Source organism: Microtus pennsylvanicus, chromosome 14 (genome assembly GCF_037038515.1).
Source record: "Microtus pennsylvanicus isolate mMicPen1 chromosome 14, mMicPen1.hap1, whole genome shotgun sequence".
In the NCBI taxonomy this organism is placed as follows: domain Eukaryota; kingdom Metazoa; phylum Chordata; class Mammalia; order Rodentia; family Cricetidae; genus Microtus; species Microtus pennsylvanicus.
In genome coordinates this window covers 4,135,540-4,149,334 of record NC_134592.1, presented here as the reverse complement: position 1 = coordinate 4,149,334, position 13,795 = coordinate 4,135,540, and the positions used below count along the sequence as shown (strand labels likewise).

General features: G+C 38.9%; 1 gene segment (V, D, J or C); it reads right to left on the bottom strand.

Moving 5' to 3' along the window:
* Positions 1 to 1,733: 1,733 nt before the first annotated feature.
* Positions 1,734 to 2,299, bottom strand: LOC142835209 (Ig heavy chain V region 441-like). The segment is given in 2 exon segments: positions 1,734 to 2,059; positions 2,166 to 2,299. Coding segments are annotated over 2 exon segments (372 nt in total).
* Between the last annotated feature and the right edge of the window lie 11,496 nt (positions 2,300 to 13,795).

Below are 13,795 nucleotides of genomic sequence, written 5' to 3'. Positions count from 1 at the left end.
AGAAACCTACCAGATAATGTCAGTCTATAAGTTGGAAATGGATGCCCCAACATTACTTATGAACTTTGGGTGACTGTCCGGGCAGCCTAATGTCTCTGCCATTCCTAGAGGTTAGTCATTTATTTACAATAAATTTTCTTTTTAATTACATAACACAGTATCATTCTGGGATCTTTGATGTAGTTGAAGAGTAGATAGTTGTAATGATTGTTTTCCTTATTTAGGAAAAATAATAAATTAAATATGAAACTTTAGACTCGTAAAAATAGGATGGATGGTAGAATATTTTATTTAATTTTATCAATTACAAATACACTAAATCTTGGAAGTGAAATCCTTGCTTAATAACTGTTTTGGTATATGTAATTTACAATAATGAAGTTAAAGCCTTCCTTTTTGATTAAATAGAAAAGGAAATCATGTAGAATGTCTTTCTGTATGATATGAAAATGGTTTCTATAGAGGCTGGAAAAGAAGGAGACTGTTCTCAGGGACAGCAAGACATGAAGAATAATGTTAACTGAATTTAGGAAGGTTGGGAAAGGTGATCCTGAGAACAGTCCCCTTCTTTTCCAACTCTATATTTCTCATACATGAGGCCCAAACTGTCGTCCCTTCATTGGATATATAAATGTGAATAAGAAAGCCTCACATAGACATGTATGTTTAAATACCGGTCTCACTTGGAGAAAATGTTTGGTAAATATTAGGAGATTTTATCTTGTAGGAGGTATGTCATTTTGAAAATTTAGATTATATTAAAGACTCCTGCTTGTTCAGAGACTTCTGCTTTATGTTTCAGATTGAACTTGAGATCCTCAGCTGCTGTTCCAGGCACTAAGCCTTGACTCAGTCATAGTCCACTCTAATATTCTGAAGCTTTAAGCATAATAAATGTGTCCATTATATGTTGCCTTTATCTTAGTGTATTTTCATAGCAATAGAAAAATAACCAAGGCAAATATCCTTAGTGTTTTGCACTATGGTGAAGAATTCTGTGAATCTAAGAGAAATGAACTTCCTCTGCCAGTGATCAGATTTTACCTCAAAGACCGAATGTGACCTATGGTAGATTCACATAACAATGGCAAATTGTGTGTTTTTGATTTTCTAAGTAGGTAGATCACACTTCCCATTAAGTTTTCTTGACGGTATCTATTTATACAAATTTATATTATGAACCAAGATGAAAATCATGGAATAATAAACTAAATGAACTAGAAACACACCAGGCTCTCATTTGAAATTGAGTGCACAATCCTCAAGGAGAAGAGAGGACATCCAAATATGCTAGGATTTTTTTTTTACCTAATGATCATGGTGTCATTTTCCTTTTGGTTTTCCCTCAAACATTAATGCTTCTATAATCAAAAACATGACCTCTGCCTAAAATATGAAAAAACTCAAAGTGTCCATGTATTTCCTTCTCATGAAATTTCAATGACTAATGTAGGGTACTATGTAGTTGTCAGTTTACACTTTGTTCATTGGAGTCTGTGCCTCATATGATAAAATAGCACAAGAACATATAATGTGTTGAGGACATTGGATCCCCTCACAACATACATGTGGAGAGAATTCCAAAGAAAGTGTAAAAGAAATGCAGGTCAAACACCTGAGAAGAGTTCTTAATCTAATCATGTCTGCATAAACTCCTGAGATGACCTTGTATTCTGTGTCTTTTGCACCCCCTGGTGGCCCTGAGTGGCCTAACAGTGAGGTTTATGTCTGAGTTAATACTGAAGTCCCATCACTGTGGTACAGTAATAAGTGGCTGTGTCCTCAGATCTCACACTGCTCATTTGCAGGTACAGAGTGTTCTTGGCATTGTCTCTAGAGATGGTGAATCGATCCTTCACAGATGGTGCATAGTTTGTTGTACTGCTGTCTTTATTAATCTCTCCAACCCACTCCAGCCCCTTCCCTGGAGCTTGGCGGACCCAGTTCATCCAGGAGTCACTGAAAGTGAATCCAGACGCAACACAGGATAGTCTCAGGGATCCCCCAGGATTCACCAGTCCTCCGCCAGACTCCACAAGCTTCACCTCAGACTGGACACCTGCAAACACAGAGAATGTTGTTAGTAAATTACCACAGAAGCTCTATCTTTTACATATCTTGTTCATGTTCACTAACACACTCAGTATCTCTTCTTCATCAGTTACCTTTTAAACAAGCAACAAGGAAAACCCAAATCATCACCAAATCCATTGTGTGTTTTGTTTTCAGTGCTGATCACTGAATGGGAAGACCTGGGCATCCAGGACTGATTTCTTTGCCTGAGCTTCAGAGTCAGGGTTTATCTGGTTTTCATGAGAACAAATGGGCATTATTTGCATGCCTTCCTGCTATATACGTTCTGTTGCGGTAGCTAAGAGATAGCATGTCCTAATATGTTTGTAAATGTTCTGCGGAAGTCTTACAGTAAAGACACTAGGATTCTGATAACAAAAGGGGATTTCTGTGTGTAAATTAATAATAAAATATGTAAATTTAATATAAGAATAAATGAAAAATATCATTTACCATGAGGAAGTAAGACTCATTCCGGAGATGAAGTAAAGTTTTACATATGTAAAGTTACAAATGTAATCTATAACACAATCAGACTAAAAGACAAAATCCATATGATCATATCATAGGACTGGAAAATGAGTTTATCAAAATCTAATATCTCTTCGTAAAAATGCCGTAGATTCTAGGGTAACAAGGAATATACTTCACCATAATAAATGCAATACACTGGAAGCTCTCAACAAATGTCAACTGAAATTTAAAGAATTTATAAGCATTTCCACCAAGATCAGGAACAAGCTTATCCACTCTCTATACACCAATTAAAAATATTACTTGAAGTCTTATCTAGAACATTAATATAACTAAGGAGATAAAGTGGATAAAATTAGAAAGGGAAGAACTCAAAGTATTTATCCTTGTAGATGATATGATTGAATATACAACTAACCTTAAAATACCCTCTGAAAACTCCTACAACTAAGAAATGTGATTATTAAATATCAGGACATGATATAAATTCACAAAGATCAGTGACCTTTCTATATACATATGATAATGAAATTGAGATAGAACTTGACAAGGAAACAGTACATTCACAAGAGCCTCAAAAATATCTTTTGGTAGCTTTAACCAAGTAAAATATTTGTATGATAAAAACTTTAAAATATTGGAAAAAAATTGAAAAAGCTAATAGAGATGGAAAGATTTCCCTCTCAAATGAACTAGTAGGACTAATACAGCTAAAATTCTCATTTTATAAATAGCAATCTACAGATTAAATACAAGCTTCAGCAAAATTCAACAACAAATATTCATAATTGAAAGGACAATGTTCAGATTCATCTGAAAACAACAAGAACAGAAATTCAGGAATTTAAAATAATCCTAATAAATACAAGAACTGTTGAAGGTATTACTATCCCTGATATCAAATCATACTATAGAGCTGTAGTAATAAAAATAACATGGTCTTGGCATAAACTTGGCATGTTGATCAATGGAAAAAATTGAAGTCACTTACATAATTCCAACACCTACGGACACTTACCTTTTTTTTTTCCCAAAAGAAGCCAATAGTCCCCCTAGAAATAAAAGGGAATCATCCTCAACAAATAAAGCTGGCCAAATTATTTGGATTCATGTAGAAGAATGTAAAAAAAATATACTACACCCTCCCTCCACACACATAGATCAGGCTACAAAGTGGAAAATATTGTTTTACTAACTTCTCATCCATTATGAGGATAAATTCTTGAATATCTAAAGAACCCCCCAAAACAGGGTATCAAGAACACAAGCAAATCAATTAAAATGGGATAGACTCAAAGTGAGAAGTCTCAAAAACGTTGAAAAGGATGAAAAGAAATATTCAAAATTCACCACCATGAAGGAAAAGCAAGTCAAAAGTGCTCTGAGACTTAAATATACACTAATTCAGAATGTCCTAGGTCAATAAAACAAATGACAGCTCATTGTTTGGTCAAGTAGAGTAAGGAGCACTTACAGGTGAGAATAAAAATTTGTACAGCCATTATAGAAATCATAGTAGAGGTTATCTGGAAGATTTTGCAAACTAAGATGAAGACAGTTGCTCAAACATATTTATTTCTGCCTGGATGTTCTACAGTGGATGGATGGATAAAGAAAATGTGGTTCATTAACACGATGGAATTTTATTCAGATGTTTAAATTTCAAAGTCATGAGATTTGAAGACAGAGGACTGGATCTAGGAGAAAAGGCATACTGAGTGAGATAACCCAGACCCCAAAATACAAACATCGTATACATGTCCTTACATGAGGATATTTGCTCTTGAGGTTTAGGTAAGTATGTTTTATCCCACATAACCACACATCTTAGGTTTAAATTATGGGACTAGGAAGTCCGGTTAAATCTATACAGGAAGCTGCAATGGAATGCAGAGTTATGGACTGGGATGTTGTGCAATGGAATAGGATCAAAGTGTAAGAGAGTTAGAAGAGGGAAGAATAGAGGTTTTATGGAGAGGGAAAAGTAAAACTAAAGGCCAATTGGAGGTTTATATGAAAAACAATGAAATCGAAGCTGCCTAATTTGCATACATATATGAATGCAATCTAAATAGATTTACATATAACAGGGAAGATGAAGATGTAGATGGATATCTCTCATAATCAAATGAGGCCTCCAAGTCTAGGAATAGGTTTTGTCTAATTGGATTACTTGTCAAGCAAGTCCCATGCAACACCTAAACAAACCAGTCTACTGCTAAATATATTACTTGGTGCCCACATAGGTAAGGTAATATTGACAAAGGCAATACTTATACAAATCATTGAAAATAGATATCTTCATTACTTACATTTCATTCTTCAAGTCTTGAACCATTTCCCTTACCTGTTTGATTGCTTTTTCTTGTTTCTCTTGGTTTTCTTGGGTATCTTTGAGATATTTATTCATTTCCTCTACTTTTTTGTTTGTCATCTCTATTTCTTTATGGCAGTTTTCACCTCCTGTTTAAGGTCCTCTATTATTTTCATATAGTTCAGTTTAGAGTTGACTTCTTCTATTTCTTCTGTAGTAAGGTGTTCAATTCTTCTTGTTTAGGGATCCCTGGATTCTAATGATGTCATGTTGCCTTTCAGGTTGTTGGAGGAATTCTTGTATTGGCACCTGCCCATCTCTTCCTTCAAATGGAGACAGGAGAGGCTTGGTGTCTAGGTCAAGTCTTTGCTGTGACTGACTCTCTGGGTGGATCTCCTCAGTGTAGAAGCAGGAACCTTTCCTGTCCAGGTGGAACTCCTCAGCACCAAAACAGGGATGCCTGGTAGCGCAATGAGCCATGGACAAAAGGAAGAACTTAGGGGGTAGCACGGGGTAGAGTAGAACACAAGAGACCCTGCAGCACAAGCTGAAGGTGCCTGTGCTCCCTTGTGGGGGACCTTGAGGCCTGCCTGGTAGGCAGGCACTCACCTCTCTGGGTGGGTAACCTTAGAGTAGGATCAGGAAACTGTTCTTGAGCTAAGGACCTAGCAGACAGCAGGGCAGGGTTAGGGGCGGGGGCTGAGTTGCTGGGTCATGTGTAAGAAAGACAGCCCTGCAGCAGGAGCTGGGGGAGGCGGGGGGTTGTGCTCTTTTTTGGGAGAGGCCAGCCCTGGATAGCACACACTCACGCATCCAGATGGAACTCCTCAGCACCAAAACAGGGATGCCTGGTAGCCCAATGAGCCCTGGACAAAAGGAAGAACGTGGGGGTGGGGGGGCAGGATTTTAACCCTCAATCCTATGATATGATATGATTTTCGATAAAGGAGCGAAAAGTTTACAATGGAAGAAAGAAAGCATCTTCAACAAATGGTGCTGGCATAACTGGATGTCAACCTGTAGAAAAATGAAAATAGATCCATATCTATCACCATGCACAAAACTCAAGTCTAAATGGATTAAGACCTCAATATAAATCTGACCATATTGAACATGATAGAAGAGAAATTGGGAAGTACTCTACAATTAGTGGGCACAGGAGATCACTTCCTACGTATAACCCCAGCAGCACAGACATCTAGGGCAACATTGAATAAATGGGACCTCCAGAAACTGAGAAGCTTCTGTAAAGCAAAGGACACTGTCACTAAGACAAAAAGGCAACCCACTGACTGGGAGAAGATCTTCACCAACACTGCAACTGACAAAAGTCTGATCTTCAAAATATATAAAGATCTCAAGAAACTATACGTTAAAATGCTAATTAACCCAATTAAAAAATGGGGCACTTAACTGAACAGAGAATTCTCCACAGAAGAAATTCAAATGGCCAAAAGACACTCAAGGCCATGCTCAACCTCCTTAGCAATCAGGGAAATGCAAATTAAAACAACTTTGAGATTACATCTTATACCTTATCAGAATGGCTAAAATCAAAAACACCAACGACAGCCTTTGCTGGAGAGGTTGTGGAGTAAGGGGTACACTCATCCATTGCTGCTGGGAATGCAAACTTGTGCAACCACTTTGGAAAGCAGTGTGGCGATTTCTCAGGAAATTCGGGATCAACCTACCCCAAGATCCAGTAATAACACTCTTGGGAATATATCCAAGAGATGCCCTATCATATGACAAAAGCGTTTGTTCGTCTATGTTCATAGCAGCATTATTTGTAATAGCCAGAACCTGGAAACATCCTAGATGCCCTTCAGTGGAAGAATGGATGAAGAAAATATGGAATATATACATATTAGGATACTACTCAGCGGTAAAAAAAAAAATGACATCGTGAATTTTGCATTCAAATGGATGAAATAGAAAACACTATCCTGAGTGAGGTAAGCCAGATCCAAAAAGATGAACATGGGATGTACTCACTAATAATTGGTTTTTAGCCATAAATAAAGGACTTTGAGCCTATAATTTGTAATCCTAGAGAAACTAAATAAGAAGGTAAATCCAAAGAAAAACATATAGTCATCTGCCTAGATATGGGAAGTAAACCGGATTGCAGGGCAAAAACTGGGAACTCGGGGTGAGGTGGGATGAGGGAAAGGGGAAATGGGCTGAGAAAAGTGAGAAGGGGAGGATGGGGGAACCTTGGGGGAATGGGATGGTTGGGATAAAGGAAGGGTGAACATCGAAGCAGGGAAGTATATATCTTAATTAAGGGAGCCATCTTAGGGTTGCCAAGAGACTTGACTCTAGAGGGGCTCGCAGGTGTCCAGGGAGATGTCCCAAGCTAGTACCTTGGGCAACTGAGGAGAGGGACCCTGAAATGTCCCTACCCTACAGCAATACTGATGAATATCTGGCATATGATCTTAGAACCTTCATCTGGCGATGGATGGAGCTAGAGACAGAGACCCACATTGGAGCACTGGACTGAGCTCCCAAGGTCCAATTGAGGAGCAGAAGGATGTAGAACATGAGCAAGGAATTCAGGACTGCGAGGGGTACACACACCCACTGTGACAGTGGGGCTGATCTATTGGGAGCTCACCAAGGCCAGCTGGACTGGGAATGAATAAGCATGCAATAAAACCGGACTCTCTGAACATGGTGGACAATGAGGGCTAATGAGAAGCCAAGGACAATGGCACTAGTTTTCTTTCTCTTTTTCTTTTTTTTTTTTTTTTGGTTTTTTGAGACAGGGTTTCTTTGTGGCTTTGGAGCCTGTCCTGGAACTAGCTCTGTAGACCAGGCTGGTCTTGAACTCACAGAGATCTGCCTGCCTCTGCCTCCCAAGTGCTGGGATTAAAGGCGTGCGCCACCATCGCCTGGCTAGGCACTAGTTTTCTATCCTACTGCATGAACCTGCTTTGTGGGATCCTAGCCTGTTTGGATGCTCTTCTTCCTGGTCCTGGATGGAGGGGGGAGGATCTTGGACTTCCCAGAGGGCATGGAATCCAGACTGCTCATCAGACTCAAGAGGGTAGGGAGATGGAGTGGGTGGAGAGTAAGAGGAGTGGGGAGAGGGGGAAAGGAGTGAGGGTAGGGGGAGAGAGAAGTGGGGAAAGGGGAGAGGAGTGGAAGGAGAGGGAGGGAAATGGGAGGTGGGGAGGAGGCAGAAAATTTTTCAACAAAAAAATAAATAAATATTTTAAAAAAAGAAGTATTTTAGCTTTGTATTAATTAACATATGCTATATTTTTACTGAGATTGAAAAATGAACTTGGTTCTTAAAATATATATTTGACATTCATTCTCTTGTATAAAATATTTTCATGTATATAAATTGTCAAAGCACAGTTGCAACACTGAATGACACCAGGGATGTATATGCGAAAGGATTAGGAGAGCACAATTACTGAGTGTATTTTACCTATGTGTTCTACTAATTTCCATAGCTGTTTACTGCTGCAGTGAGAACCATTTCTTTCTATTTTCAAAGCATAACATGATTCTTCCTCTATATAATAAAAAGATAATTACAAAAAAAAAGAAAATAGATAACTTGAGCCGTTGCCTATCTAGAGTCTTCCACCTTGGTGATTAGTATTCACAGGAACTGAAAGGTATTATGCATGCTACCAGAGGACAAATATAAATTCCAGTCCAGCTATTACTGTAGCATATACTTGAATGAAGTAGGTTTTAGCATAATACTGGCACAAAACTCTGGGGAATAATCAACCAATGTCTGATTTCCTTTAAGGATTACCCTATGAGATGAAATATATTTATAGCACTGGCCTTATTGCCAAGAACAAGAGAAGAGACAGATCAGGGACCTATGGCAAAGTCAAATACTAGTATTATTCTAAAATAACCTAGCAAAAATTTATTCCTGATGACATTCTAAAATATTCATAGATCAGTGTTTAGCTCAGTCATAATCAGACATATTTCCTCTTTATAAGATAATTATAAGTATAGAAATCCATTGCCAGACAATATGCAGAGTGTGAGACACAGCAGAAGAGTCAGTTCTAAATGGGAACTCTGTAGAACAGGTGACAGATAGAATGTAAGAGTCTAAAGAGGAGTAAGAGAACACTAGGGAATCTGGGCACTAGTTGTACCTGCCTACTTGGGAGCCAGCAGTAGGCAGGTTTCTGTGAGATCGAGATCAGCCTGATCTATAGAGCATGTTGCAGGAGTGTTACAGAACAGCCAAGGTTACACTGAGAAACCATGTCTCAAAAGAAAGAGAACACCAGGAAAGCAAGGATTGCTAAAAAAAAATCAATAGAATTAAGCAACTAATGAGACAGATGGAAAGCAGAATGGGAGCGGGGTTTTAACAGCTACACATCACACAAGGGGTAAGATCCAATTACATGGCATTGCATAAATTAAAGGTCAGAGAAATATAAGTGCCAAGCAGCACACAGACAGATGAAATAAAAGACATACAGTCATCAATAAATATTTTTAAAAGTGTTCAATATTCATAGACATCATGCTAATTCAAATTAAAACCACTTTGAAATACAAGCTTTCCCAAGTAGAAGTGGCTGCTATAAAAAGTCTGACAAATTTTTGAGATCCTGAGAGAAAGTAGTCTGATGGAGGAAGGTCATTGGTTAAATAAAAAGAAGCTGCTTGGCTCTCATTGGTTAGGAGATAGGTGGGAGGAGTAAACAGAACAAAACACTGGGAGGAAGAGGAAGTGAGGTCAGACTCCGCAGCTCTCCTCTCCAGAGCAGACACTTCAGAGAGACGCCATGCTACCTGCTCCAGGGAAGACGCACGCTATGAAGCTCCGACCCAGGATGGACTTAGGCTAGAATCTTCCCGGTAAGCGCACCTAGGGGCGCTACACAGATGATTAGAAATGGGCTAAATTAATATGTGAGAATTAGCCTAGAAGAGGCTAGATAGGAATGGGCCAGAGCAGTGTTTAAATGAATACAGTGTCTGTGTAATTATTTCGGGGCATAAGCTAGCCGGGCAGGGCAGGCGGCTGGGGTGTTTGGGGACGCAGCCCCGCCGCCGCTCCATATTACTACAGATGGCGCCCCACGTGATGGACTAAACCCACTTAAAAAACCTGAGAAGGCTTAAAAATAAGGGAGAGAGAGTTTAACACAGATTTTTGCTGTTTGTTGGTGGCGTGCTGTAGAGAGATTTCCTGATTCGGCAACTGCAGCAGAAAAAACGCTGTGTCATTTTAAAGCACAGCTTCTTGGGGCTGTGCCCCCAGTGCAAACTCTGGCTTTATGTTTGTATTCCCGCTTGGGATCAGAAAGGAGTGCTCTGAGACTGTGACAATGACTCAGAGCTCCCCGCCTGCTCCTGGGCAGAAGGCAGAATCAGGCTTAGGCAGGCGGAAGAGCATGGCAGATTCCTGCCACCATACAGGGACGTGTTTTCAGACTGCGCAGTGCTCTGCGTGTCAGATTTGGATGTAACTTGGATGAAAAGAATTTCTGTGCTGCACGCTCAGTCTCAGAATTAAAGTGCTGAGTGCCGCTCCTACCTGGTGGCCCCAGAGCTAGCACAAAATGGTACGTCCTCCATTTTGAAATTTTCCTGACTCAGCAGCAGGAACAAACCTGTGTTGTTTAAAAATGCCGGCTTTCTGGGCCATCCTGCAAGGGCAAACTCTGACTGTTTGAGGCAGGAGGGCCGGCTACTGAGAGAGGATTTGAGTGTTGTCTGTTGTAGCTTGCTGGCTGGCAGGGACCTTGAACCGCCATAGAGGTGTGGCTATAAACATGGCTGCAGACTGTATATCAGCCATGAGGCTGGAAAGCTAAGGAATGGGCTACATCTAGCCGGCAAAGCCACGCCTTTAGTCCTACTGAGATTGCTTGGTAAATTAAAGACTCATGTGGTCAAAAAACAGAGAGATATACAGTAAAGAGAGATTCAAAGACAGAGAAAATTTCTGAATGATTTACAGCGTGTTAAAAATATATGCAGACTAAAAGTTAAAATTCTTAAAGTAAACCTCTGTGACTTCAAGGTGTGGTAGCACATGCCTTTAATCCCAGTGCCTAAAAGGCAGAGACAAACGGATCTCTGTGAGTTCAAGGTGTAGTAGCAAACACCTTTAATCCCAATGCCTGGGAGGCAGAGACAGGCGGATCTCCGAGAGTTCAAAGACAGCCTGGTCTACAGGGTTATTCCAGGTCAAAGATATACGCTCAAAAAGCAAAAAGTTAACCTAGGAATGTCACAGCTTAGATTCTTAAGCGCCTAGTGATTTAAAGGCGCAAGTCAAAAGTGCTCCTGGATAGTAAAAAATTGCAGATTCACAATAGGACAGATTCAGACCACTAAATGAGTCACACTGTTGGATGAATGTACGTTGGCTTGGGAGAGAGAAGAAAAAGAATATAGAAAATAAAGTTAATGTTAAAAAAAAAGTAAAGTCTTTAAAGAGACAGAGTACAGATAGTTATAGATATAAATAAAAATAAGCCGCGTAAAGATGGAAAATTCACAGAGAGTCTGGATTATGTACATTGTGTTTTCTTTAAAATTTTTGACTGTGAAGGAGCTAAGTACAGAGAGACATTTCATTATATGGGCTGCCCAGTGGAACCAGAACGGATATCATGAGGGTATGATTTCAGAATTTGGATCTAAGGATATGATACTTTGGAAAAGAGATTCTTTTTTTGTTTTCACAGAGGATGAGACTCTATGGATTTCTTCAATTCCGATTTGATATGATGGACCACGTCCTCCTGAAGGTTTGCTGTGAACATCTTCAGAAAATTGCTTTGCTCAACTGCCAACTGAGATAAACCTGGCACACAGGTTACACCCTAAATAATCTGATTAACGACGCCCCCATTCAGCAGGAAGCAGTTTGGAGAGAAAAAACTGCGCCTATGTTCCCAAATATAGTTTATAAATGTTCTTTTACATTTAAAGGGGGATATGATATAGACATGAATAATTTGCATTAGTATAGATTTTGCTTTATTGATAGAGATTTACAGTCAATTTTGTTATATGTATAAATGTTTCTGATGTAACTTTTACTTGATAACTGTTTTGTTATATGTAATTTTGCTATGTTAAAGTTAAAGCCTTTTTTTGTTTAAACCGAAAAAGGGGAAATGATGGAGGAAGGTCATTGGTTAAATAAAAAGAAGCTGCTTGGCTCTCATTGGTTAGGAGATAGGTGGGAGGAGTAAACAGAACAAAACACTGGGAGGAAGAGGAAGTGAGGTCAGACTCCACAGCTCTCCTCTCCAGAGCAGACACTTCAGAGAGACGCCATGCTACCTGCTCCAGGGAAGACGCACGCTATGAAGCTCCGACCCAGGATGGACTTAGGCTAGAATCTTCCCGGTAAGACCGGTGCTCACAGATTGTTAGAGATGGGTTGATTGGGATATCAGAATTAGCCAGTAAGGGCTAGAGCTAAGAGCCAAGCAGTGATTAAATGAATACAGTGTCTGTGTAATTATTTCGGGTAAAGCTAGCCGGGCTGGGGTGTTGGGAACGCAGCCCTGCCACCCCTATTACTACAGTAGTCCTCATATACAGTGGTGGTGGCAAAAACAGGTTCAACCATTGTAGAATTCTGATTGGAGATTTCTCATAAAACTAGAACTAGAACTAACATACGATCCTCATGTCTCTGTATTGGAAAAATTCTCAGAGCATCTTATATCTTATGTATTTATATTTACAACCTTATGTTTGTGGCTGTTTTGTTTATTTCAGCAAAATATTAAAATTAATCAAGTTATTCAAAAGCACACCAGAAAATAAAGTATATGAGTTACATATAATAGGAAAATATTTTTCCTCTCCAATGAATAATGAAATTACGAAGTTTGTAGGAAATGGTTGGATATAGAGTGTAAAATAGTGGGGTGTGGTAGGTGAGTATGTAGAGGGAACTGCGATTTGTATTTAAAACATAAAAAAGTAACAAACCAAAAAGCAATAGATATAAGAGTAACTGAGGTCAAATAAACACTGATGGTAGCACCTCATACAAAGAATCTAGATACAACCAGACTCACACACACTCACACAAACACACACAGAACTACATGTATATTTCACTATGGGAGCATCCAAATATATTCACTGTACCATTCATAGGTATATTAATTTCAATTCAAATCATTGTTTATCATTTAATTCTAACTCTTCATCATGCTCCAGCTTTGTGTGTAATCACTTGAGTAACCACTTAACTGAGCAGAAACCTAACAATGATAAAATTTTCAATGGTGGTTTCTCTTCTTTTACCATTATTCTGAAATCAAAGAAAGCCATACATCTCTTGTTCACCTCCTCTTTTCCTTGCCTACCTCTATGGACTTATTTATCCTTCAGTCTCATGTAAATGGAAATAAACTTTTCACTTTTAATCTCCTTCAAATTCATCCAAATTGTGTAAATAAAATCAGTGCATGCATGCTAAATGCTGAAAGCACGGCATGGTAGATCATAATAGCACACATGTTCAGCCATCAACAGATGATGGTTTCTAGAGTAGAATAGCATAGATTATAAGGAGATGATAATTTGTGTAAAATTTCTTGTAGTAATTACAAATGCTTGTATTTTATGGTTTACCAAAGTGAAGAAAATTGATGGACCAAATGTTAACTCTTTGTTTTGGGTATTGAAACGCTTTTTATAAGTCCACTTAATATTTTCTTTCTTTCTTTGTATAAGTGTGTGTGTGTATGTGTGTGTGTGAAGTGTTTTTAACTGTTGTGGGTATGTACAATTGTGTATACAAGTGATTGTTCTTGTGTGTAAACACACATATAGAGGCTAGAGGGAGGTCTTGGGTTTCTTTCAACCAATAATAACTCCTCTTTAGATTAAAGTTTATAAATCAACGTGGATTTCATCAATTGAGCCTTACTGGCATGTGAAAATGCT